The sequence below is a fragment of the Trichosurus vulpecula genome, chromosome 5 (assembly GCF_011100635.1).
Source record: "Trichosurus vulpecula isolate mTriVul1 chromosome 5, mTriVul1.pri, whole genome shotgun sequence".
NCBI lineage: Eukaryota > Metazoa > Chordata > Mammalia > Diprotodontia > Phalangeridae > Trichosurus > Trichosurus vulpecula.
Window position 1 is genome coordinate 106,952,221 of NC_050577.1, and position 26,368 is coordinate 106,978,588.

Here is a 26,368-nt window from a genome sequence, read left to right on the forward strand (position 1 = left end):
TGTTAAACAAAAAAAGAAAGAAAATGAAAATCCTTGTAGCATTTATACATAGTCAAGCAAAGGAAATTCCCTAATTGGCCATGTACAAAAATGTATGTGTTGTTCTGCATTTCAAGTCTGTTACTTCTCTGGCATGTGGTGAGTGGCCTGTTTCATTTTTGATCTTCTGTAACCAGAGTTTGTCATTGCATTGATCAGAGTTCTAAAAATTTTCAGAGTTGTTTTTTTTTTGTGATGTTGTTATTATTTTTCTGGTTCTTCTCATTTACTTCTCATCAGTTAATCCACATCTTCCTAGTTTTCTCTGAAATTTTCCATTTCTAATTTGTCAGTTCTTATGGTGCTGTAATATTCTGTTACATTCACATGCCATAATTTGTTTCCCTAATATGAAGAAAGACCCTTAATTTACAATTTTGGGCTATTCTGAATAGCGTTGCTATAAATGTTTTTACACGTATAGATCCTTTTCCTTTTTCCTTGATCTCTTGGGGTATATGTCTAGTATTGCTATCTCTGGGTCAATGGAAATTAGTCAACAAACATTTATTAAGCACCTACTACATACCAGGTACTGTGCTTAATGCTGGGGGTGCAAAATAGCCCCTGCTCTTAAGGAACTAGAAGTCTAGTGGGGAAATAGCATGCAGTCAACTGTCTACAAACAAGCTACACATACAAGATGAAAAAGGAGAAAAGAGATTTTTACAGTGTTTAGCTGCAGTTACTTCCTTTGTTCCCTTATTTACTGAATGAAATTATTTTAAAAATGCCACAAATTAAACCATTATAAAAATACCTGATATTAAATTAAAGCTCTGGTGAACACATACGTGATTTGTAGGAGCCATAGTTATAAGAAGAAAATAAAAAGAGCTAAAGGAGAAAGTGTACTTGTTAGGAAGTTCAGTAAAACATTCTTGACTTCTCCACAGAGAGTAAGGAAACAAACAGTAGCAAGTTCACCAACAACTCCAACAGGATACAAGATGATTTAAAAATGTATAGATAGGTTTTTATACCAAGGGCTGATGAGCTGCATCACAAAGATTCTTGAATTCAGTTGGACTCATTCACGTGTATGGAAGTAGAGACCATTTCATTTGAACAGTGGGACTATCTCCAGCAGAACAGATATCTGGAAATATTGACAGTTTAGAGACTTTAGAGAGCATAGTTCCAAAATATTTCCCAGAATTGCTAGATTAGCTCACAGCTCTATCAGCAGTGCCCTAGCGTGTCTGTTTTTCTGCAAACTCTCCCAGTTGTCATTTTCTTTCATTGTCATCTTTGCCATCTTATGCATGTGAGCTAGAACCTCAGAGTTGCTTTATTTTGCATCTCTAATAGTGATTTGGAGCACTTTAAAATATGGGTATCGATAGCTTAGATTTCTTCCTTTGAAAACTGCCCATTCTTAGCCTTTGACCATTTCTCTATTGGAGAATGGATGGCACCACTATTTCTTGTTTTATCACCTTATTTTAGGCTTAGTATAATGACTGCCTAAATAAATCTTTTGGCTGCTAGTCTTTCCTTCACCAAGCCACCTTTTCTTCACTATAAATTGGCAAATTAATAATAATAAGTCATTTGCATAGTGTTCAAAGGTTTGCACATCTCCTTATAGTAGCCCTGTGAGGTGGCTAGTGCAAATAGTATTATTCCTGTTTTGCAGATAAGCAGTTTGAGACTGACAGGTTGTGGCTTGTTCACGCTCATGGAGCTGATGAGTATCTGAGGTGGGATTTGCAGACAGCTAACCTGACTCAAAGTCCTTTAGAATAAGTCCTTTCATATTGCCATTATGCTTTCTGAAACACTTTTCAACGTAACATAATCGCTCCTTAATCTCTAATCTAGGTCCAAGACTCTTCTTCCTGGCCTGCTTAGCTTTCTGTCATATGCAGCCATCTTTCTTAGTCTACTTTATATCCCAGTATTCTCCAACATAAATCCTCTGTTCTACCCAGGTTTATCTGCCCGTTGTCGCTTTCTCCCATTCACTGTATTCATTTCTACTTCTGTGCCTTTGTGTTTATTTGCCTACTTATGCTTTGGGCTTCAGAGCCAACCTCTGCTTTGATCTTTCATAAAACCTATTCTTGTTAAATTGACCATCAATCATAATTCAGTCTTTTGAATTTCTGTAGAATTACTGTACATGCTCCACAGTCTGGCCATGGCGTTTTTTAACTTTTTTTGTGTGTCATGGATCCTTTGGGCAGTCTGGACCCAAAGCCTCCGGACCCCTTCTCAGAACAATGTTTTTAAATGCCTAATATTTTGTGTGTGTGAGTGTGTGTGTCTAATTACAAAGGAAACCAATCATACTGAAATACAGTTATGAAAATATTTTTCAAAACAAGACCTCAGGTTGAGATCTAGCAGTTGATCATGAACTATCTTATACTATTCTCTTTCATGTATTGTAGTTCCTCTCTCATCCAATTATAATGTAAGGAAGGTCGAGGGCAGGAACTCATTTTTTTTTAAATTTTCTCAGAGGACTTAGCATAATTTTGAATGCAGTATATTTGCTTAACAAATAACTATTTTTATTCTTTCTCTTCTCTAGTATGCCTTCTTGTTAACAGCATCAGTACAGTTTGCTGGTGGAATCATTATCTTCTTTGGGCTTTTGATATCGCCAGAAGAAATTGGTAAGGAGAAGTGGTCTGATTTGTTCAGAGCTCCTCACTGTTAGGGGAAGTCCAGGACAGGGATTTTAAGTACTTATTCTCGTAGGAAGGAAAAATTATGAAATCTGTCTACTGATTTGGGGCTCAATTTTTGTTTTCTGTAAAAATTGTGACACTGCCTCTTTTGGTGGTGATGAAACAGCAGAAAGACACTGTTGATTGGTACACAGAAGGATTGACAGGTGATCCTTATTTGCAATTTGCAAATTCTTAAGATAGGAGTAAGGAAGTAAACAGTTTTCCATATCCCCCCAGTTAGGACATCCAGTTTACCTATTAGGACTTTTTATATGGACCACAAATATAACTTACCTTTATTTTTGCATAGGGCTAAGTACTGCACAAACACAAGCCGAACCAGAAACGAGAGGTTCCTCTGTGATGTATTTCCTGAAGAACGTTTGTCATTAGGAAGCAATTTGTCTCACTTCGAAGTAGGAATAATATTGATAACTGTTGAACTTTATCCAGAAAAGACCCAAACATAACCTCAACTCTGTTTGTACCAAGATGGGTCATTCTCAGTATCTTAAAGGCATAAGATATTTTTTTTGTTTGCTTAACAGTCATAGGACCATAGGATTGGAAGGGACCTTGAAGGTCATCCAGTTTAGTTCTCTCATTTTTATAATGAAGAAACCAAGGTCCAGAGAGGTTAAGTGACTTCCAGGATAACACAGACAGTAAGGAGCAGAGTGGAGACCCACATCTACGTCCTTTGGCTCTGAAGCCAGTGTTCTCTCCATTGTTCTGGGCCCAGTTAGGTAGTCAACAGCCATGTGTACAAACAGGTAAACAGGAAACAGTCTCCGAAGCAAGGCCTTGCAATAAGGAAGACGAGGGAAAGCTTCCTGTAGGTGGGATTTTAGCTGAGACTCAGGCAGGAGCTGGAGGTAAGGAAAGAGGGCATTCAAGGCATCAAGGAAAACCAGTGAAAAAAGACAGGGTCGGGTGATGGCATGTCCCGCAAGGAACATTAAGGAGGCCAGTGTCACCGGCTTATAGAGTGTGTGGAGGGAACAGTACTGTGTAAGAAGATTCAAAGGTAGCAAGGGCCTAGTTTATGAAGGGCTCTGAATGCCAAGCAGGATTTTTGTATATGACCCTGGAGCCACTGGAGTTGAGTAAGGGGGTGCTGCCTCTTATGTATCTATTTTGTGCTTACACATAGGTCTTTCCCAGCTGTTACATCATTCAGCTGTTTCAGGACCACAGCAACCAACAGAAATGAGAATCCTGAACTAGAACATGGAGCGTTCCTCAAAATAGTCTAATTAAACTAGATTATCATTATTTCAGTGGCAGAGCACTCCCTTGATGTATAAGGTTCATGAAATTCCAGTGGATAAGCCATCTATTTAGGTCTCTTTTTAAAAAGTTAAATGTTTTATTAGGATCTTAACATTAAGCAACAATACAAATTATCTGGTTAGCTTAAGCGAATAGGATAGCTCATCTATGTCAGACTGTTTAACATTTATTCAGTCACAACAGGCTAAAAGAAATTAGAGTGAGATACATACACTGCTTATCCTATAAACGTTTTGTCTTTTTAGAAACTAAATTTAATTTTATCTTACATTGACAAGCAAAGGCTTTCGAATTATATAACCAAGGACACAAGAACTGAAAATAAGAACAATGAACATGCAAGATGAAAAGGCTCCAAACCCAGGATTTAGCCGTTTTACCAGTTATTCATCACATCCCTTAAAATGTGTATATTCAACATAACCTGCTTTGTCATTTTGACCTTTTTACAATTTAATATGGATTTATTACTACTACTGTTGTCTTTAATAGGCATAGTTAGTGTATATATCATTCCTTTGGTTCTGCTTTTTTTAATTCTAACGCAATTTAGCTAAGATTTCTCATTTTGAAAAAATTATGGTAACTTAGCTTAATGAAATGTGTGTGTGTGTGTTAAGGAGAAAGATCATAGTCAGTATATAACTTCATGCTTTGGGGCCACATCTTTGTATATTTTAGGTCTTCCAGGGATTGAGGAAGAAGAAAGTTCTGAAGATGACCCTTGCAGACCATTAATTAACAGTGCTGACAGTGAGGATCGGGAGCCCAATTATTCAATCCAAGAAGTCAGTACAATCCATCAGCCGAAGGCAATCAGCTTTTACCAGGCTGCTTGTCTTCCAGGAGTTATGTTGGTAAGGACCACTTTGTCTTGTGTCTTCCTTTCCTTGAAGGTCAGCACTGCCTGGCAGTGAAACAGCCTTGAGTGCTTCGTTATGGTCGCCCCAGAAAGATTGGGAGTATTTTGCATCTTCTCCTTAAAACTTAACATGAGAAATTGCACAGTGGTTTTTTGTGATGCATTTCAGTGTCCACACAGCCTTTGTAATAGAAGGGAGTTAGGAAAACTTTTCCTAATGTCTTAACTAAATTCCTTCTGCCACAGTTTTTCAGTCTTGATGTAGAATTTCAAGTACTGCAGTGGAAGTAAGAGATCTAGGTTATGTTTCCAACTTGGCCTGCTAACTATCTATGTGGTCTTGGGTAGGCCACTCAGTCTGTCCTTGCTTCTTAGTTCCTCCCTGCTCTGTGGAATAAATATAATACCACATTTCCCTTACACGTCACACTAGGTTATTTTCTTTTGAATTTTAGTATGAGATTATAAAATGCATAAGCTTTTTAGAATAAGAATACATTATAAATATGAAGTGGTAGTGCAGCTTTCCAAGTAGGCTCAATGTTTACAAATGACCAGATTGCAGTGGCCTCAACCATACTTATTAACTGTATTATTATTTACCCTTTTTGCCAGACAGTGGGAATAAATATTTTCACCCAAATAATTAAGTATGAACTAGTACCTAAACACAAATTTACATAATTGCCTGATGGCAATTCAATATGGTAATATTTCTGCAAACCTTAAGTGCTGCATATGTAATTAGCTATTGTTATTGCCATGTTGGTGATAATAATAATGGAAATAAAATAGAAAGGAAGTGGAGTGGGTTTTTTTAGGCTAGCTTCCCACCCTCTTAATTTTGTTCTCTTAGATATCATCCATCATCGTCAATTCACACACCTGCCTTCTGTCTATGTATATAGTCGTCCTTACTGCCCTCATGGTGATAAAGTTCTTAAGAGTTATAAGGATCAACTTCCCTTGTAGGAATGTAAACAGTTTAACCTTATCGAATCCCTTATGATTTCACTTTCCTGTTTACCTTGTTATGCTTCTCTTGAGTCTTGTATTTGAGAATCAGCTTTTCTGGTCCTCTCTAGTCTTTTCATCCAGAGTGCTTGAAAATCTTCTAATTTGTTAAATATCAATTCTTTCCCAAAAGGATTATACTGTTTTGCTGGATAGGTGATTCTTGGTTCAAATCCTAGCTCCTTTGACTTCTGGAATATCATATCCCAGGTCAAGCCCTCTAATGTAGAAGCTGCTAAATCCTGTGTTATCCTGACTGTGCTTCATGATATTTGAATTGTTTCTTTCTGGCTGCTTACAGTATTTTCTCTTTGACCTGGGAACTCTGAAATTTGGCTATAATATTACTGGGAGTTTTCATTTTGGGATCTCTTTCTGGAGGTGATCAGTACATTCTTTCGATTTCTGTTTTACCTTCTGGCTCTAAAATACCAGGGCAGTTTTCCTTGATAATTTCTTGAAAAATGATATCTAGGCTCTTTTTGATCATGGCTTTCAGGTAGTACAGTAATTCTTAAATTCTCTCTCTTGGGGTCCGCTAAGTGGCACAATGGATAGAGCACTAGCCTTGAAGTCAGGAGGACCTGAGTTCAAATTCAGCCTCAGATACTTTTAGCTGTATGATCCTGATTAATCTCAATTGCCTCCCTTCTCCCCCCCCCCCCAAAAAAAAAAAACAAGCCAAAACAAAAAACATGCTGAACAAATAAATACTCTTTCCTGGCTCTATTTTCCAGGTCACTTGTCTTTCCAGTGAGATATTTAGTGTTTCCTCTCTTTTTCATTCTTTTGGTTTTGTTTCTTGATATTTTATGGAGTCATTAGCTTCCACTTGCCCAAGTCTGATTTTTAAGAAATTATTTTCTTCAGTGATCTTTTGTACCTCCTTTTCCATTTTGCCAGTTCTACTTTTTAAGGACTTGTTTTCTTCAGTGAATTTTCATATCTTTTTTGTGCTTCCTTTACCAAGCCGTTGAATCTTTTTTCATGATTCTCTTGTACCACTCATCTTTTTCATCATTCATACCCAGTTCTCCCTCTACATCTCATATTCAATTTTTAAAATCTTTTTTTTTTCTCTTCCAGGAGTTCTTTTGGGCCTGAGAACAATTCACATTTTTCTTTGAGTCTTTGCCTGTGGTCAGTTTGACAAACTTTTCTGAGTTTGTGTTTTGCTCTTCCCTGTCACCATAGTAACTTTCTATGGTCAGGTTCTTTTTGTCTTTTGCTCATTTTTCTAACCTATTTGGTGACTTTTAACTTTATGTTAAAGTTGGGCTCAGCATGAGTGAAGTGGGCACTGTGCCAAGCTTCAGGTTTTTTGTGATCCTGTTTCTGAGCTAATTCTGGGGACTTGTAAGTTTTCAGTTCTTCCAAGGTAGTATCCTAAGGAGAGGTGTGGTCACTGCTCCCCTGGCCTGTGCTCTGGTCTTTGAGTGACAGAAACTCACTTTTCCACTGTAGAACTGTGACCAGGATCCCCACTCCCTTGCAGTTGCATGCTCTAGCATCCTAGTACTTCTAACCCTGGGACTATGACCTGTATGGGCAATGCGACAGAGTCCTGTCCCTAGAGCCGGCAGAGTGCCCCTTACAATCTCCTTTTGATCAGTGGTCCAAGTCCCTTACCTTCTGTGGCCTGAGAGCGCCAGAATTCTCTGCTACTGATTCAGATGCCCCCAAAGCCCTTACTGCTGGCTTATGCTGTCTGGCCTATCGCTGCTTACCCCAAGCTGCCTGGATTGGACTGTGCTCAACTCTCACCCCAGTGAGACGGATCTTTCCTGTTGACCTTCTAAGTTGTCTTGGGCTGGAAAATTGTTTACCCCCATCCATTTGTTGGTTCTGCTGCTCTAGAATTTCTTGTGAGGTATTATTTTAGAGTTGCTTGGAGGGAAATTTGGAAGAGCTATCACTTCACTCATTCATGTAATTTAAATTCAGAAAATGATTTTGTGTATTTATGACTAAATATCAAGGCCTTCTGCTATGTTATTTGTACTTGTCAAACTTGTTTTGGTGGCTACAGGTATAGGGATGTGAAGGGAGCCTAGTTAACCTCTATCCATTGTGCTTGTGACTGCTGGTCTGGATAAAATGAGGGTGACTTGGGTTTGGCTGGGGCAAGGAATTGGTGGGGCAGGGGGAAGGGATAGGAGGTGGGGGCAAGGGATAGGAGGTGAGTGGAAGAGAGCCTTATCCTCTAATGACCAAATTTTTGGCTGCTCCAGTGAAAAGGCTATATAAGCTATACATACTCTGAACTTAGTCTGCCTGCTCATCCCATCTTCTCCTTGGATGCTGTGTTGATTTTTTCCAGTGGCCACTATACTGGACATTGAAATCCTAGCTCTAGCCCTATTTTAAGGCAGTTGCAACTTTTTTTCACCAGGAGTAGTGCCATATGACAAAAATTTTGTGCTCAGTTGGAAGGATTAGCAATTTGTTGAATATTTGCTTTGTTTTTAGAAATTAGGTAAAAGTATTTTTAATAACTAATGCTTCTGGTGATTGACTTGTGTACTACATTGTTTAGTTACAGTATCCAAGTATAAGTATCATATAAGCTTTTTAGGAAATAGTTAATCAACATACTTGGCTAATGATAACAGAAGCAGTAAGATTTACTAGATGCATGGATCTGTGCCACATACTTGCTATGGAGTACGTATTCTCTGTGTGTGAATGGTTGATCTTTCTCAATCAAAATATAAATATAAGTGTGCCATTCCCCAAAGGCTCCAACCACTGGTGTGTGTACTCTTCCTAGAAGCCTGAAGGAAGTAGGGGGGGAGGCCAAATGTGAAATAGACTTGTGTATATATCCCATGCTAATGATTCATCATCTTCTCATGCTTCTTCTCTAGAAGCTAGGGCAGAAAAGGCATGTTAGGGAGGGGTGAGATAAAGATAGGCAAACAGGGGTTTGTAAAAGTGTGTAGTTTCTTTTTTGTTGTTGTTGTTGTTTTTTGGCAGGGCAATTGGGGTCAAGTGACTTCCCCAAGGTCACACAGCTAGTATGCGTGTCAAGTGTCTTGATGCCGGATTTAAACTCAGGTCCTCCTGACTCCAGGGCCGGTGCTCTACTCACTGCGCCACCTAGCTGCCCCATAGTGTTTAGTTTCTAGTGCTTGCCTTTTTGTGTTTTATTCCTTACTCATTGGTTGCTGAATATTTTTTTCTAGTATTCCCTGGCCTATGCCTGCTTGAAGCTAGTGAATTATTCCTTCTTCTTCTGGCTGCCCTTTTATCTGAGCAACAACTTTAGATGGAAAGAGGCTGATGCTGACAAGCTCTCCATTTGGTATGATGTTGGAGGAATTATAGGTATGCTTGGAAAATATCTTTAATTTCTTCTACTACGTTAAAAAAATTCTGGACGTCATTTAAAATGTAATTTTTTGTTTCATGCCCTGTTTTCTAGAAGATCTTCCCACTTCTAGAAAGTAGTCAGATCCTGCTGAGGGGAAAATGTCTTCAAGAAAAGAAGAGCTGAATTAAAGAATTCCTGTGGGGTTATGGGGTTTTTTGAGCTTGGTTTTTGTTTTTTTTTTTTGAGGCTCTTTCTTCGTCTCTTATTGATTAAACTATTCCTCTGTCTTAGCTTGTTAGGTAGTATTTTAAAAAAATTCCTGTTCTTATAAATGTAGTAGCCACCTCCCTCCCTCTTATCCAGTGCTGTTTCAGAGCCCTATAGCTAATTCTTTGTTTCTTTAGATCAAAGGTAGAATGATTGTGCTAATTTTTTTCAGCCTTCTCAGAAAAGGGCAAAATAATGGCCTAGTTAACAGATTATAAGAGCAGGAGTAAAATAATAACGGTGGGGAACCTTCCTGAATGTTCTACAGGGGCTTCATTCTAAGCACCTTGGTTTTTTTGTTGTCGTTGGGTTTTTTTTCTTTGTTTTGTAGGGGGAAGGCAAGGCAGTTGGGGTTAAGTGACTTGCCCAAGGTCACGCAGCTAGTAAGTGCATCATGTGTCTGAGGGTGGATTTGAATTCAGGTCCTCTTGACTCCAGGGCTGGTGCTCTACTCACTGTGCCACCTAGCTGCCCCTAGCACCTTGTTTTTAATGGGGTGGGTGTGCTGGGGTCAGGTAGAAGTAAAAACAGCCCATAATCATAGGCAAGGGTCTCTTTTCATAACAGTTGAAACATTTTTAATGGGGGATTACTGATAAAACTAAAGCAGATCATGAGCGCTCCTTAGATAATGTTTAAATCTAGATTTATAAAGTCAGAAAGTACTTTAAGCACATAAAAGGAAACAACTCAAGTGGTGTCCTGTGTCCATTTCAGCTACTTACACTGAATCTTAGGCCACAAGCTTAAAGGGTTAGTTTCCCTATGATTTAAAATAGTGCAGCCTTACCTGCTGATGAGGAAATAATTGGGTGAATTTATATCTTCTAGAACTTGACGAAGGTGTTTGTAAAAGTTGTCTATGATGGGTGTGGGTCACTTCAGCTGGCCTACCATGCGTCCGAGGGCTATGAACAACCCAGCTATAATGGCTGCACTTATACTTCTTACTTGGTGGATTTTTATTGAACTGAGTGAAAAATAAAATTAAGGAAGAATATGCATTTGCTTTAGATGGATAGCAGTCAGGGCATTGCTTTTTCTGTTGATGATAATGTCTGTCATCATTAGTTTTCGTTGGAACTAAACACCCTGGGAAATTTTCATAGAAGAAGTCACTTATGAGGAAAGCTTTCCAAGAGCATACGGCGTTATTTTTTAGATGAATAGATTATAAATGATCCTAGTTATGAAACAGAGAACAAGATATACACTAGGCAGATAAGAACCAACTGAATAAAGTTGAGAACGTTTGTAAAGTGTTTATATTTTTACTTGAAGGTGGAACTCTCCAAGGTTTCATCTCCGATATGCTGCAGAAAAGATCGCCAGTGCTAGCTGTGAGTCTGCTTCTGGCAGTCGGGTCCCTGGTTGGATATAGCCGTGAGTATGCCTTGCACAAAAGTACTTTTCTGGACTGTGAAGAAAAGGTACTAGCCTCTAGTCTGAGGCCAGTTTGGGGGAATTTGCCTTGAAGCAGGCTACCCAGGGATAATATAGTGCCTTTGCAGCTGATTGTAAATGTCTGGAAAAACCATCATCATGTAGTTTTGTTTTTGTCTCAGAGGAAACTAGCATCTCATCTGCTTTGTGGATTTTTTTGAAAGAGCTTTCTTGCTAGCATATATGCTTTGTTTAAGGACAGGCTCCAGAGAGTCAGCATTGCTGCCAATAAAACAATAAAAGGGCCAGAGGTTTCCAAAGAGGAGAGATGTAATTAGTAGGTGTGGTATATGTGGTTGAAGATAATGTTGAGGTGGGAGAAGAGTTCCTTCTTGGTTTATAGAAGTCTTGTTGTGTATGACTTCCAACAAGAGACAGAAGTTTCTCAGCCAGAAAGCGGGGTGGGCGGCGGGGGGGGAGTGCGGGGGAAGGGAAGCAGAATCTTTTCAATTTACAGTCTCTGTGCTTGTGAGCTTCACGGAGTGTTAGGTCTTTGTGCTGTTGAATTATGGCATTTGGAACTCTTAAAAAACCAGTGTGTTGACAGAACATTCTCTTTTGCAGGTTCTCCAAACAACAAGATTATTAATGCACTTCTAATGGCTGTTACAGGTATGGTAGGCTTGGTCAAACTCATTGTAATATCAATATTAGATAGGCATACCTTCTCATTTGGTAATTTGGACTATGTTACAAGTAAATGGAAAGAAAAATGTGAACTTAGCCAGATTACGTTTCTGCAAAGTAAGGTGGTTTGTCCATTTAAGACACAAGATTCTTCTTGCTAAAGGACTACTCTCTGAGTTAGTAATTTATTGATTTGAAGATTTTTCCCAGATCAGTTATTGCTGCCCCAGATGTTGATGTTTCAAGAGAGAAACCAGTCCTGCTGTGGGGTAAATAAAAGGAAGTAACCTGCTGGGGACTTGAAGAGAAGTCATTGCCCTCTAAACAGGAGGTGGGGAGAGGGGGATGGAAACTGCTAAAAAACCACACAGACACACACACAAAAGCTTTCTAAGCAGTTCTACCTTCATGGAGACAGTGCCAGAGAATTTCAGAGTTCCTTTGGGAAAATTTAAAGTAGCCCTCTATCTCAAATGATTTAATGAAAAAACATTTAATTGTGTATTATACTTCAGGCAACTTGTGTTAGAAATACAAAAAAATTTTTATAAGAGACATTCCTTGCCCTCGAGGAGCTTATATTCTATGGGAAAGTCATAAGTAGGGAAAGAAGTGACTAGGGAAGAAATTTTGTTCTAGAGAATTAGAAAGTAGAGGTGAGGAGTACATGGCAGGTGTAGCTAGTAGATGGTGACTTTGGGTGACTGAAGGAGATAAGGAGTTGTCAAGCATGACCTGAGGTGCATTCAGACTCTATGAGGATGTGCCTTTGCAAGACCCAGATTATTCTGTGACTTGGTTTTGTCTTTTCTTATTTTAAATCCAGGTTGCTTTTTTCTGTTTCTTCTTCAGTCTAACATATGTCCTTTTTAAAGATCTAAATGAATAAATTCTCTCTGCGTCCACATCAAGGTCTCTGAACAGAGTAGCTAGCCTCTCTGTTTCTTGCTTATTTCCTCAGTGTCTCTAGACTTTTTTCCCAACTTTTCAGCCCTCCTGGCATGACCTTCCTTGTAAAATTTTAGGTCATAGGATAATATTTGTCCGACTTCTGAACATTTGAACTCTTTTATCTCCAAATCTAGGGCACATGTCAAACAGTTCCTGAATTTCCTCCTTTCACAAACTATAAGTCAGAGTAATGATTTCCCCTCAAAGTTCCCATCTTTTCAGCCCCAGCAGCCAGTTCTTCCATGTTCCAGTAGAAGTGGAAGGGCCAGGCAGTCAAACCTCATTACTTTCAGAGGAGGCAGTTGAATCTCCTAGGGAGGCTTAGTTCAAGGCACTCCTAGAAGTTAGAGCTGCAGTATGCCTGAGAGATCATCTAGCCACTTAGAGATGGAGAAACTGAGATCCAAACAAGGGAATTAACTTTCTGAAAGATAGACAGTGGTAAGTGGCAGAACCAGGATGTGAACCCAGGTCCTCTGACTCCCAATCCATTGTTTTTTTCTCTTATAGCCCATGGATTCATAGCTAAATAAACTGAGACCCAAGAAGAGAAGCAGCCTAGACAGGCCTTCCAGGCTTAGATTTAGTCGAGGCTGTCTTCCTTTTGCACTTGCTGTTCTTGGACCTTAGGGTTCTCATTTGTGGAAGGAGCACAGTAAATTTTCTCTTGGTGGGCTCACCATGTGGTGGCTCTGAGGGTAGTCATCCTTAGTGTTTACTACTGTCCATATCAGCGAGGTCCATGGCCCAAACTGTGTGCTCTCTCCCTCATTGAAGTATTCATGTTAGCAGATACACTTCATATCTACCTTGATTCATTCGCCTGCAGATACGAAATTCTTGTAAAGTTCTGGTGCATCTTAAACTTTTATAATCCATTAGTTAGCACGGTGAGTTTGAACAAATTTCTTAATCTCTCTGATCCTCAGTTTCTTCATCTTTACAATGGAGGTATTTTTCCGGTCAAAAATCCTAATCTTCTATGTAGTAAGAAAGTTATGGGTATAATAGAAACTCTTCATAATTGATACCTAAAAGCAAACCAATTAAAGTTCAGGCATCTCCATTTCACAGTTGTTGTGTCTAATCTCTTCTTCAGAATAAGACAGTAAACAAATGAACAATGGCAACCATGTACAGAAATGTGAGCTCTGGGCCTGTAGGACTGACGTGCCCATCAGCAAAGCAAAGAGGGACCATGCAGTGGTCTTTATCCAGCATGCTAAACTAAGTGATAGCAGTCTACAAACTGCATTAGGATGTTTTAAGATAAATGGCCCCATGACAAGCATGTGTCTCATTCCCAAAAATCCCTACACACACTTGCTTTACCCCTGCCACGGACACAGCCCTCCAGGTACCATCTGAGGCCCTCTTTCCCTAAGAGTTGTTGCATGCATGCCACCACCTCCTTGAGGAACAGCATCTCCCTGTGCTCACTTAATTGCTTTTCTCTATGGAATGCGGGTTTCCCTCTTTAGATGTCCCCCTAGATGAAGCCTAGAAAAAGTTAGCATATGTTTCATGTGAAAAAAGAGGGTTGTCAGTGAAGCAGTCATAAAGTGCTACTATTCGGTTTATTTCAGGAGCTGTTGCCTATCCTGATGGCATAGATGAGATTCTGTTGAAGCACACCCCAAGGGGCTATCCAAATTATTTCATTTTATTGGAATTTTCTCATGTCAACTATTGCTTAAAATAGGTCAGCTGTTGGTGGCTTTGAAAGCATTTTATTTCCAAAAGTTTTTTTATGGGTTTGTGTTTGTGTTTGTGGTAATAGGGTATGACCCATATTGGATAAGCCAGTAGAATTTCCTGTTCTGTAATGAATACTCAGCTGTAACTAATGTTTTTGTGCTTTACAAAATATGATGGGCACAAGCAGTATGAAAAGTGCTCTAAATCAACTTTGGAAGGCAGATTCAGTTGGGAATGTAGAAAGAAATCTTGGGTCAGTCAATCAATAAACAGTGGGGCTGCTTTGCTGGGTTTTAGCTGACTGAGGGAGGAAGCCTAGGATGATCTGATTAATTCTTCTTAATTTAGTGCGAAGCCTTTTTTTTTTTTCTTTCCTCCCCTGTGCTGCTGGAGGGTGCTTCCCAGTGACCTCTGAGTTTTGGCAGATGTCCTCTAATTTTGGCACCCTGTATCACTGCCCTAGTCACCTTGCCCTACTTAGGACTCTATGCCAGTTTAGGTAGTAAGTGTTGTTAGAATTTATGGAAACTGTACATTAGGGGTTCTTTATATGTTTGGATTTCATATATTCTAAAAGAATGGAGTTCAGGGTTCGGATACTTCTTTCTTTGGTATTCAAGGCCTTTCACAATGGGCCTTCAAACTACTTTTCCAACATTGTCGTACCCTACGCATTTTATTTTTACCTGTTTACCAGCCAAGTTTTTAGATTTGCTGTTCCCCAAATATATCCCTTGTTTTCTTACCCCCAGAGGCTCACAGGATAATAGGATCTTAGATTTCGTGCTGGAAGAGACCTTAGAGGCCATTTTGTCCACGCTTTTGCTTATTCCATTTCCAGTGCCTACAATGCCCTTTCCCCACATCCATTGTCTTCATGGTGCAGCTCAAATGCTACTGCTTTCGTGTTGCCTTCTTTGATTCCCATGGCTTATTGTATCTCATATTCATATTCCATTTTGTGTTATTACTTTCTTTGTATTTGTGTGTGTGACATAACATCGCCCCTCCTTTCAGCACTCCCACGTCACATATATACTCCTTGAGTCCAAAGACCATATCTTAACTATTTAACTGCTACCATTGGGGCAAGCTTAACTAAAAAAGCAAGATGCTCTGGAGAGACAGCAGACTCTACCATTACTCCCACTCAAACCCAGATGGAGATATCCCAGAACCCTGAGCCCAAGAGCTCTGGAAGTAGTAGTGACCTCCAGACCATAGATCCTGCTTCCGATCCACAGCCCCCAGCTGTGAAGAAGGGGCCCACCATCTTTGCCACCAATAATGCCAGTTGCTGACCAGTTGCCATCAACCGGCAGGGCTGCAGCTCCTACCTCCCTAAGAGCCACAGTTACTGAAGATCTGGAAAAGACAGTTCTCACCACCAGAAGTCTCTGGCACTGCCAAACGGTTCAGCATGAGAACTGGATATGATTTTGTCAGTAGAAATGACATTGAAGAAGATGCATTACCTTCTGCCTTGCCACTGTACCTTTAAGACCATGGGAACTCTCCCATCTGACTTGCAGCTGAAAGGTCTTCATATGTGTTGTCTCCCTTATTCAAATATGAACTTGATAGTAAGACTGTCTCCACTTTCCTAATTATATTTCCAGTGCTTATCGCAAAGCTTTATATGTAGTCAGTACTTACTATTTTTTCATTTATTCATCTGTCCAGCAGACTGACATTCACATAGGGCCTCAGTAAGTGTTTTTTTCAATTGGATTGATCAATTTGAGGAAAGTAAAACCCTTAGAAAAAAAGAAGCTGGAGACGAAGGCACTGCCGTCCTTGCTTTTTTGTTATCTTTTGCTTCTGTTTTAAAATGCCATCCTGTTAGAAGATAAGGATGATATTTTGAGACTTTAGGGGTTACCCTGAACAGCACCTACCTTTTAGAGTTGTTGTAAAAATCAACTAAGATAATATTTATAAAGCACCTAGCACAGTGCCTGGCACATAGTCATGCTGTATAAATACTTATTCCCTCCCCTCTTTTTCTCCTTGCTGTTTTATTCAGTGACTTATCAGAAACTGTCCTGTTTACATTTTCAGGGTTTTTCATTGGAGGACCCTCCAATATGATTAGTGCTGCTATTTCTGCGGATTTGGGTCACCAGGAGCTGGTACAAGGGAGCAGTGAAGCTTTGGCCACAGTTACAGGAATTGTAGATGGAACCGGAAGTATTGGAGCAGCAATGGGCCAGGTGAGATTATCAAAGGAAAACTGTAATATTCAAGCATGTTAAATATTTCTCTGAAGATGGGGGAATTAATCTTTACAGTATGTGGTGTTACAGTATGTGGTGCTCCTGCAGTATCCGGGAGTTCTTCAACTTTTTATCTTCATGGGTGTGTCAAAAGCTTGTGACTTGAGGGGAAACCCTGCTTCCTACCACCTTCTACCATAACAGCGCCACGTAGATATATCTTTCATTCTGTTCTTCCCCTATCATAGGAGCCTTCCATAGCCCATTGTTCTTTTTTTTTTATCCCTAGCCTCTGAGAATGAGGATCTCCCCTTCCTTGCAGGGCTAAACCCCTTTGTTTGTACCTTTGAACTCATCTTTTCCCTTCTCCTTCAGGATCTTGCCCCCATCAGTCGTTCCCTTTCCTAGACTGCTGACCTCTTCCCTGCTACTTAACAGAAATGTTACCCTCTCCGTGCCATCCTTTCGAACTCATATACTATGTTTTTCTTCCTTTTCACTGCCAGACACCTTGAAAGAGTCTTCTGTTCTGGTTGTCTCCATTTCTTTACCAACGCTTACTACTTAGTTCCCTTCTTGCTTCCAACCTCATAGCACTACTGAAATGACTCCAGCAAAAGAGGTGTGGTCACTGCTCTCCTGGCCTGTGCTCTGTTCTGTGAGAGACCACAAGCACTCATTTCTGCCTTAGAACTGTGACCAGGATCCCCACTCCCTGGCAGTGCACTCTCTTGTGTGTTAGGGCTTTTCCTCACCCTAGGACTGTGAGATTTGGGAAGGTCAGTCCCCAATGCCATGAGACATACCCTTCTACCATCACTGCAATATGTTCTAAAGAGGAGCTTGTCCAGCCCCTGCTGAAGTTTGAAAAGGCTTATGGTTCCTTATAAAGATTTCATTTGAAACGTTAGCTTCTGGGCTAACTGCATTATGTAGTTCTGTGCATGTGTGTATTTGCATGTCCTGCCTTTCCCTCTGTCCCTCCTTTTCTTTTCCTTCAGTGGAACCATGACTCTTTTCAGATCTCAGCCCTGGCTGACTGGGCTTTGGGTATCCACCTTCTCTTTTTAGATGATATTTACATAGCCTGCATATTATCACTAGATAAGCCTTATGTGTCCTTTTTGTCACAGAAATCCTGAAAGGTATCATGCAGGTGTGGGGAACCTGCAGCCTTGAGGTCACATGTGGCCTTCTAGATTCTTGTGTGTGGCCTTATGACTGAGTCAAATTTTATTAAGGAGATTTGTTCTGTGAAGTTTGGATTCAGTCAAAGGGCTGCATTTGAGGACCTGTAGGGCAACATGTGTCCCCATCCCAGGTATAAACTTCTCTCACAATTCTGACGTTATTAAAGCTTAAGATTCTACTGAGACTTTTAAGTTACTCTGTACATAAGGTGGTAGTGAAATCCTTAGTTCATGTATTATATTTGAAAAGTGAGAGGACCGTGCATATCCTTTGATTACTAAGTCTTTGCCCCAGGGAGAACAAGGAAAAGGACCCCATATGCATAAAAATATATATATAGCAGCTCTTTTTGTGGTGGCAAAGAATTGGAAACCGAGGGGATGCCTTTTAATTGGGGAATAGCTGAAGAAGTTATAGTATGTGAACTTGATGGAATATTGTTGTGCTATAAGAAATGATGAAGTTTCAGAAAAATCTGGAAGGACTTATATGAACTGATGCAAAGTGAAAGGAGGAAAAAAATCTACACAGTAGCAGCAATGTTGTAAAGATGATCAACTGCAAAAGACTTAGTAACTGATCAATACAATGACCTAATACAACTCTAACGTACTTAGGATGACAAATACTTTCCACCTCCAGAAAGAGAACTAATGGATTCAGTGCAAACTGAAGTATTTTTTTCCTTTCTTTATTTTTGTTCTTTTTTTACCCCCTGGAACATGGCTAATGCAGAATTATTGATTTATATAATTTCTTTGTATAAGGAGTATCATGTTTCTTCCCTTCTCAATGGGTAAGGGAGGGTGTGGATGAAAGGAGAGAATTTGCAAGTAATAATTTTTTTTAAAAATGAAAGACCTACTTATAAACCTAGAAAAGGTTTTTATAGCTTTTTAATGTATTTTAAGAGAGGAAAAAGTTGTCTGAAAATGTTCATCTTGTCCTGCTCGGTGGTGAAGTGGATCAAAGTTAAGCCTTTTGAACTAATAATTGTTACCTGTCATACCTGATAGGAGACAGTTAGGTTTGGAAAAGGCTTTTGTGTATGGAGTGAATTACTAGGCTTGCAAAACTGAGCATTAATAGAACAACTTCACTACCTTTTAATCGTTTCAAATAGGTTTGTTGTTCTATTTTAGCCATTCACTTTTATTAGTGAATATACAATAATATTGTGTTATATCCTTTTATGTTCAGTTTTTAGTGTCTTTGATTCAGGACAACCTAGGCTGGATGTGGGTTTTCTATTTCTTCATTTTAATGGTAAGTGTGTATATTCTTTACTAATTTTTTAAAATTCCATTTTGTCTTAAGACTGTATTTTAAAGACAGTCAAACAAGGAGAGAGAACTGATTTTTTTTTTCTTACTGACTCATTTGTAAACACTATCGTGTTTATCAGTCCATAAGGTACCTCTTTTTTCAGGGAAAAATGGGTCTAAATTAGTCAGCATCAGTGTTGGATCTCTGATTCAAGGAAAATCAACGATAGAAGACATATTGGCATCATTGATTATTAAATTACTCAGAATTATCCCCTGGTGAAAGTCAGTTATCCCTAAATTCTCATATTCTGTAACAGTCTGCTTATTCTAGGTACAGGTGGCTATAAGCCTTGTCTGAGAGCCTCAGCAGAAAGACCCCCTGGATGCCTCAACCTCTGCTTAGCTTATTGAAGTGAATACCAGACTGAAAACATTAGGATAAAGATGGTGGTGGGCAGTGAGAGTGGGTACAAAAATGCCACTCTGTGTTTCTGTGCTATCACAGAAGACATGTTACTTCCCTATGGTACCTTCCACTGTCTACAAGTTGGCACTCTTTAGTAGTACCCTGCTTCTAGCAAGGCCATATAAGTCTCAATATTCATGGCACTGGAAATGCCTCGTGTCATCCTTCTAGTGCTTATGGTGGAAAGAAAACAGGATTAATAATTTAAAAATCCTCTGTTTAATCCTAATTCCATCAATGATCTGTTACATGGGCAAATTATTTTTCTGCCTCAGTTTTTTCTTCCGTAGAATGGAGATCGTACCAATTGAGAAGTGACTGCACCCATCCAGATGGGGTTTTCTATAATATTCTAGGAGAAATTAATGTTTGTGTTTTTCTGATGCTGTTTTCTTTTTGCAGACAAGTTGTACGATTCTGTTCATCTCACCATTAATAGTGAGGGATGTAAGATCTCTTATGCTAAGAAGACAAGGCACACGTTGAGGGAATGACCATTGCGCCTGGGAGAGAGGCTTTTGTAGAAAAATCAAAAGGACTCAAACTGGACTGTCATTTCATTTTAAGTCACCATATTTGGAGGAAGCTAGTTGGTGGGATAGACTGCTGGACTTGGCATCAGGAAGACCTGAATTCTATTCCTGCCTCACAGCTGCACCCAGGGCACGCCACTTAACAACCTCTCCCTGCCTCTGCCTCCCAGGTTGTTGCCTGGATTAAATGAGATAACGTTATGTAGGGCACTTAAATCTTAAAGTGCTATGTAAATGGTAGCTGTCTTTATTGTTGTTGTTGTTGCTATTGGGGGAAGGGGAAATCATCTGAAATGGCTTGGCATAAAACTTGAGTTAAGCCTAACCCAGCATTCAACATTCTCAGCCACTGGAGAAGCACATTCTGAGCAGCTGTCTACACTACATAAAAATGGACTGACTGGCCTCTAGGGCTGCAGGATGTTCCATTTTAGTTCTCCTGCTCTTCTGGACCTTGTTCAAGTTTATACCTGTCACCTTGGTAGCTGCATCTATTCTCCAGCAAACAACACTAAATCATGAGTTTTCAGCTTCAGAAAGTTAAGTGAAGATGAGGACCATGGTTTTGTATCAGTGAGCTTCTTCTGCACTGTGATTTGCCATGGGTTTTGTCCATGGTGGCAATGAATTACAGGAATAAGTGATCTGGAAGCATTCTGTTCGATCAAGTACATGAGTTGGACCTGAGAATTGTTTTATGTCTTCCTTGACTGAAAAATTCCTCTGGTATTTCACTTCTTAGGGGAAAGTGATACAACATGCTTCATAACTTAATCACCAGCTCTCCAGCTTTAATTCATTCTTATGGCCACTCTCTCAATTGACTTGGCTTCATTAAGAATTACTTCAACTCCTGGAAGTACTGATTAGCTTTCTTTTTCAGGGGCTTATAAGGTAGATTAATTATCTTGGACATTCCAAAGTATAACTAGCAACTGAAGTATGTAGTGGCCCATATTTGCTGCCAGGGGACTTAAGTAACTAATGTAAATGAGTTATAATCCTCAGCCCTATTATTAGGAGATTGATCTCTGTTCCAGGTGAGCTCCTTAAGCCATTTCAGAATTGGAAAGGAGGCGGGAACTTAGGTATGGATGGGAGCATGTGACAGTTGAGAATCAACATTAGAAAAGTGGTAAGGCAGCTGTTTTATAGAAAAATGAAAACCCTCTCCAAAGACGGGCATTCTATGCTAGTCACCAGCATTAAGGTCATTGTGTGTATGGTTGGTAGGGCGGGGTTAAATTATGTAAACTAGCTAGCTGGGGAGGGGGAAATGTGCAATTTTTGAGGTTATTTGTTTATAGACTTGGAGAAAGAATCACTTTAATCAACCAGATTTCTAATCAGTTTGTTGCTTAATGCTGACAAAAAGGGAAACCTTCTTAGTGAGCGAACAAGGGCTGGAAGTCATAGGAAGAGAAAAATATACTGACTTTTACATATTTTTTAAAATTTTCAGTTCCAAATTCTTTCTCTCCAGCCACTCCCTCACCCACTGAGAAGGCAAGCAATACTACACCCCTATACCCATTATACGGGTGATGACTTTTTATATTTTTAAAGTATGTAAATTAATGGTTTTTTTTAAATTTATGTATTTAAGCATTTCATTGTGTGAGCTGTAAGAATTAGAATGTTATTAGTGCCTTAAGATTCTCTGGGACATTGAATGTTGCCCAGTGATGGCTCTAATCCTACAGTGCTGGGAGGATTCATGGCTTCTCCCCTTAGTACACAGACAAGTGATGGCCTCATTTCTATTATGTCGTTTGAGAGCCTTCCCTCCCCTTTGTCTAATATCAGGCCTATTTTCAGCTAAGTTTAGATAAATTGCATACTTTGGATTTAATTACAGGTAATAAACCAACCTTAATCTAATCTTTACTTCTTTCTGGCATTTAGTGTAGAGAGTTTTTTTCTTAAATAATCTGTATTATTTTAGGACCCATGTTATCCCTTATTTTATCAAGTCTTAACCCATGTGGGAAAATTAAAGATGTATAATTCTGTGTACTTCTGACCCAAATGTATCATTAAGAGTTTTTCATCATGATATGAAATAACTTATTTGGTCTTACACAATCTGAAATGAGGGATACATTTTAAAGAATATGTGTGTGTATATACAAATATGTAAATTTATAAACATACAGGTACACATACATACATGTATGTACCTTTTACTTCCTATTGTTTTATCTCCCTTTAGAAAAAATGTAGCATAATGAAGGCCACCTATAAAATGCCTTTATCCTTTGCTATACAGAAGGTTCTCAGATGCCTGTTATATTGAAACAAAGCTCCTAATCTTTTTATTTTTAAAAATATGAAGAGGCTTGGGTTTCTTCAAAGAATCAAGTGGGGGAACATTCTAATGATGTTAAAAATTGAGGTCACATGAATAAATTTTTTTTTACAAAATGAAATTGATTTTTGTGTTTCTTCCTTGAGAAAATTAAAACTGTCTTCTGTGAGTTCATTAGTTTTTCCCTCCTGCATAGCCCTCTACTTTTCCTCTTCGCTTCCCCCATAGTTTTAGAGGAAGGCAGTGTCCTTTCTCCTGCTTTCTAACCCTGTGTTCTCACACCTCCTTCAGGCCCAGATTTTCCAGATTAATGTCGGGTTTACATTTTTCATTCTCACATTCTCACCTTTTGGGGGCTGAGGGGTGGGAGGGTCTCTCTGGCTGATAGATGTAATGGGTTCTTTAAGACTGGTGCTTGGCCTGCTCTTTTTTGTGAGATTCTTCTCCCAGCTGCTTTTATCTGCTAAGAGATCTAAGTTAGCTTAACTAGTGTGCCTAAGATAGTTACTTAGCTTGAAATCACTGCTTTCTCATTGGAGTTTGTTTCATTTATATTTTGGCCTTTTAAAAACACCTTTTTGATCCTTTTCCTACTGCCACGATCAAAAGGACAAGGGATTACTTTGATAACTGATTGAATTGTATGTCCTAAGTTTCTCCTTCAGCTGGATTTTACTTCAAATTCTGATCAAGACATGCTTACCTTGTGGGACTTTTAATAAGAAATCTTATTCTCTTATTTTAGCCTTTTTTTCCTTATTCCTTTCTTTTGGAATACTTGATTAACACTAAATCAGTTTCTATCTATAGGCTAGGTAGGTGTTCTGTGATTTGGGAATTTTATAGCCTGCTTATGTCTTTTAAGGAAATTAACTTTCTTTTTCCTTCAGAATATTGCATTGAAAAAAAAAGTAGAGCAAAAAGAGTTTCTAGAGATCATTGTTTAGACTTAAATGATCTAGACTTAAGGTTATCCCTCCCTTTTGCTGTATGACTTGACCTACCTCCTTCATCACACATTTCCTGGCTGATAGTGTTTTGAATACTTGTTTAAAATCATGCATATGTTACAGCCTGTTCTTGCTATGCATCTACATCGCCCTTTGGGTTACCTATGATGTTCGTTATTCTGAGATTATTTCATGCTTCAAAGCTGTATTAATATATTGGGAAGAATGTTGGAATGTAGATTTTTGTCTATGTAGAGAGGAGCATCTTGAGATGATTGAAAATCCAGCATTATTTTCCAAATGCCATTTATCCCACTCTTCTAGTCCTTTTAAATTTTGAGCTTAGCTCGTCTATCTGAGATCTTTGAGCTGTTGGACTAACTCAGAGATTGCCCAACTGCATGTAATATCTTGGATTGACAGGCTAACTTTTAAAAGTTTTATTGATGTTCTTTGTTTTTACTTCAGTTATTTCCTATTGAGTCTCTCCTTATGACAAAAAAAAGCATCTTCGATGTTAGAGACTATGTCTGACTATAACATTCTATCCTAGTCCCCACCTCTCTGCCATAAGTAAGGAGTCATCCCTGCTCTAAGACCTTCGTTGATTTTTTGCTTACTCAGAGGTCAGCTCCTTTTAGTGAGCTTTTCATGTATCTTAGTTCTACTTATTTGTGTCAGTTCAAATCTTGCCGTGTTTCCCTGAATGCTTCAAAGTCATCATTTCTTCGTTGCACAGAATATTACATTCATACATATGCCGTAGTTGGTTTTTTTGGGCGGGGGGGAAGAAGGGGAAGGTGGCCATTTATCAATCAGTGGGCATTCATTTTGTTTCCACTTCTTAAGTATCACAAGATGGCTGCTATAAATATTTTGGTATATGTTGAATCTCTACTTTTGTCTGTCTTCCTTGGGATACATACCTCATAACAAATGAAAGGGTATGGTAGATTTAGTCACTTTTCTTGCGTATTTCCAAACAAATCAGAATATTGAGCCACTTCACAGTTCCATTAACTGCATTAGTGTGTCTGTCTCCACAGAACCACCCCTACTCCAATATGGACTGTTCCCAGTTTTTTGTCTTTCATCAGTTTGCATAGTGTGATGTGAAGCCTAAATTGTTTTAATTTACATTTTTTTCCCATAGTACTAGTGATTTAGGGCATGTTTTCATGTAGTTATTTATGGTTTGCAAAGGTTTGGAAAATTTTGTACTTAGCTGCTTACTCATTATTGGGGAATAGCTGCTGCTGATCTTGAGGGGTCTTAGATCTCATTTCAAAAGTATTTTAGTATTTTGGAGATTGGGACACTCAATATAATATCTTTAGACTGGAGTATTACCATATTTTCATTGTATCCCTTGGGATATTAAAATATATATAATTAAAAATTGTACTATATATAAAATATAATTATTAATAATAGTATATAAATATATATGCCATGGCATGGCAAGCACCTTTGTGAAAACTTTACCTGTTTTATGCCTTGCCTTCTATTAGTCAAAACGAAGTTATTTCTGTTATATCTATCAAGGAATCAAAGTGTATGAATTAACACCCATAGTATATATTAAAATACTTACATCCTAAACAAAACCCTGAAAATTGGAGTGTACACAAAAAAACTTTTAAATTTCTAATCACCACTCAGCTCGGAAAGCAGGTCACTGTATTATGCCTTGTTGCTCAGCAGAGGGAGACAAAGTTTCAAAGACCTTGTCATCCGTTATTTTTTTTGGCAGAAGGTTTCCGTACGGTGCCACATTGTTTTTATTATTACCCTGTTCATTTTGGCTTCATAGAAACCTTTTGTCTATTTGCTCATACCCTCTCTCTGTTTTTAAACTCCCACTTCCGTCTCTCTACCCTTAATTACAGCTGATGTCTTCCAGCCTACTTCACCGAGATCTTCTGGGGCCAGCTCCCTTAGCTATCTACCCTTCTTCCTTAAAACTGCTGTTTTTATGTATTATCTTATCCTTCCCCCTAGTCTCCAAGGGGGGAATGCTTATTTAGGGCTTAATAAATTGAGTGATTGATTGACATTCCATCATGTTAACCTTTAAGCAACATTTCTTCAGTCCCCCCAAAAGCCTTCATTTGCTCCCAGAATTCATTACTAACATCTCATTTATCCTCTACTTTTCAAGGACAAATGGCTTTCATATGGGCAGTCTGTACCTACTTACCTCCATTTCCTCATCAACCACTCTCTCTTTGATCCTGGGAGTCTGGCTTAGAATCATAGAATTGAGAGTTGGAAGGAACCTTAGAAATCATTAACCCAGCCTTTCACCTAATAATAGGAATTTCTTCTACAATGATCCCAATAGGTCATTGGGTTATTGTATGAATACTACCAGTGAGTGGGAACTTTACTGTGGGGCATTATGATCAACATAAGTATGTTGTCTGACAGTTCAGTTTGTTAGTTTTTTATTATGCTGTGCCGAAATTGGCTTCATATAATTTGTTCTTAGTAGTTTTCATTCTGCTGCCTGGGGTGACACAGGGTACCTAATCCTCTTGTATATTATGACTCTTCAAACCTTTGAAAACAGCATGTTTATTCTCTTAACTCCACTGTGAACTGCCCTAAAGACACCAGTGACCGCTTCTTGTCAGAATCCAGTGAACACAGTTCTCTTTCCCTGTTACATTCGACAGCTTTTTGAAATTTTTTACACCTTTGGCTTCCATCATAGGAGGGTCTTATTTCTTTGAGGGCTGCCTTGTGGTGTCTAGCTAGATTTCTTCCGAAGGCAAATCCGGAACCCTCTGTTGCCTTTCTACAATTCCTTAGAGAGCAGATCACCTTCCTATCACTGATTTGCAACCTGTAAATGGATCTCTTAGTCATCAGTATTTTAAATAATCTTTTATTATAAGCTTACAAACTTTTCCCACAAGTATAAACACAAAAAAAATGAATGGGGGGAAATCCTCAATAAATCTTTAAGATCCAACCTATGTTTCCGTTTGTGTATTTGTCATTTTTTACAGCACAACAATTGGTCTTCTATACAATTTATTCATCTACTTCTCAATCACTGAGCATTTAGGTGGTTTTTAGTTTTTGATATAACAAAAAGCAGTTCTAAATATTTTAAATTTTTCCTCTACTAATAACAATCTTAGGATAATGGTGGATTTGTTGGGCATTTAAATGGGTATGTGGGAAATTGTAACTAATTCATTATATGTTGCCAGATTGCACGTTCAAAGACTATACTAATT

General features: G+C 38.8%; 1 protein-coding gene across 4 annotated transcripts in view; it reads left to right on the top strand.

Annotated features, from left to right (window-relative positions):
* Positions 1-22,291, top strand: part of SLC37A3 (solute carrier family 37 member 3) — a 45,475-nt gene extending 23,184 nt beyond the window's left edge. For all 4 annotated transcript variants that reach the window (XM_036760244.1, XM_036760248.1, XM_036760245.1 and 1 more), the window contains exons 8-15: positions 2,579-2,663; positions 4,695-4,870; positions 9,075-9,216; positions 10,751-10,852; positions 11,477-11,524; positions 16,250-16,401; positions 18,796-18,861; positions 19,732-22,291. In XM_036760244.1, the coding sequence (XP_036616139.1) occupies positions 2,579-2,663; positions 4,695-4,870; positions 9,075-9,216; positions 10,751-10,852; positions 11,477-11,524; positions 16,250-16,401; positions 18,796-18,861; positions 19,732-19,815 (855 nt within the window). In that variant the 3' untranslated portion in view covers positions 19,816-22,291. The remainder of the gene's footprint in view (positions 1-2,578; positions 2,664-4,694; positions 4,871-9,074; positions 9,217-10,750; positions 10,853-11,476; positions 11,525-16,249; positions 16,402-18,795; positions 18,862-19,731) is intronic.
* The last annotated feature ends 4,077 nt before the right edge of the window (positions 22,292-26,368 follow it).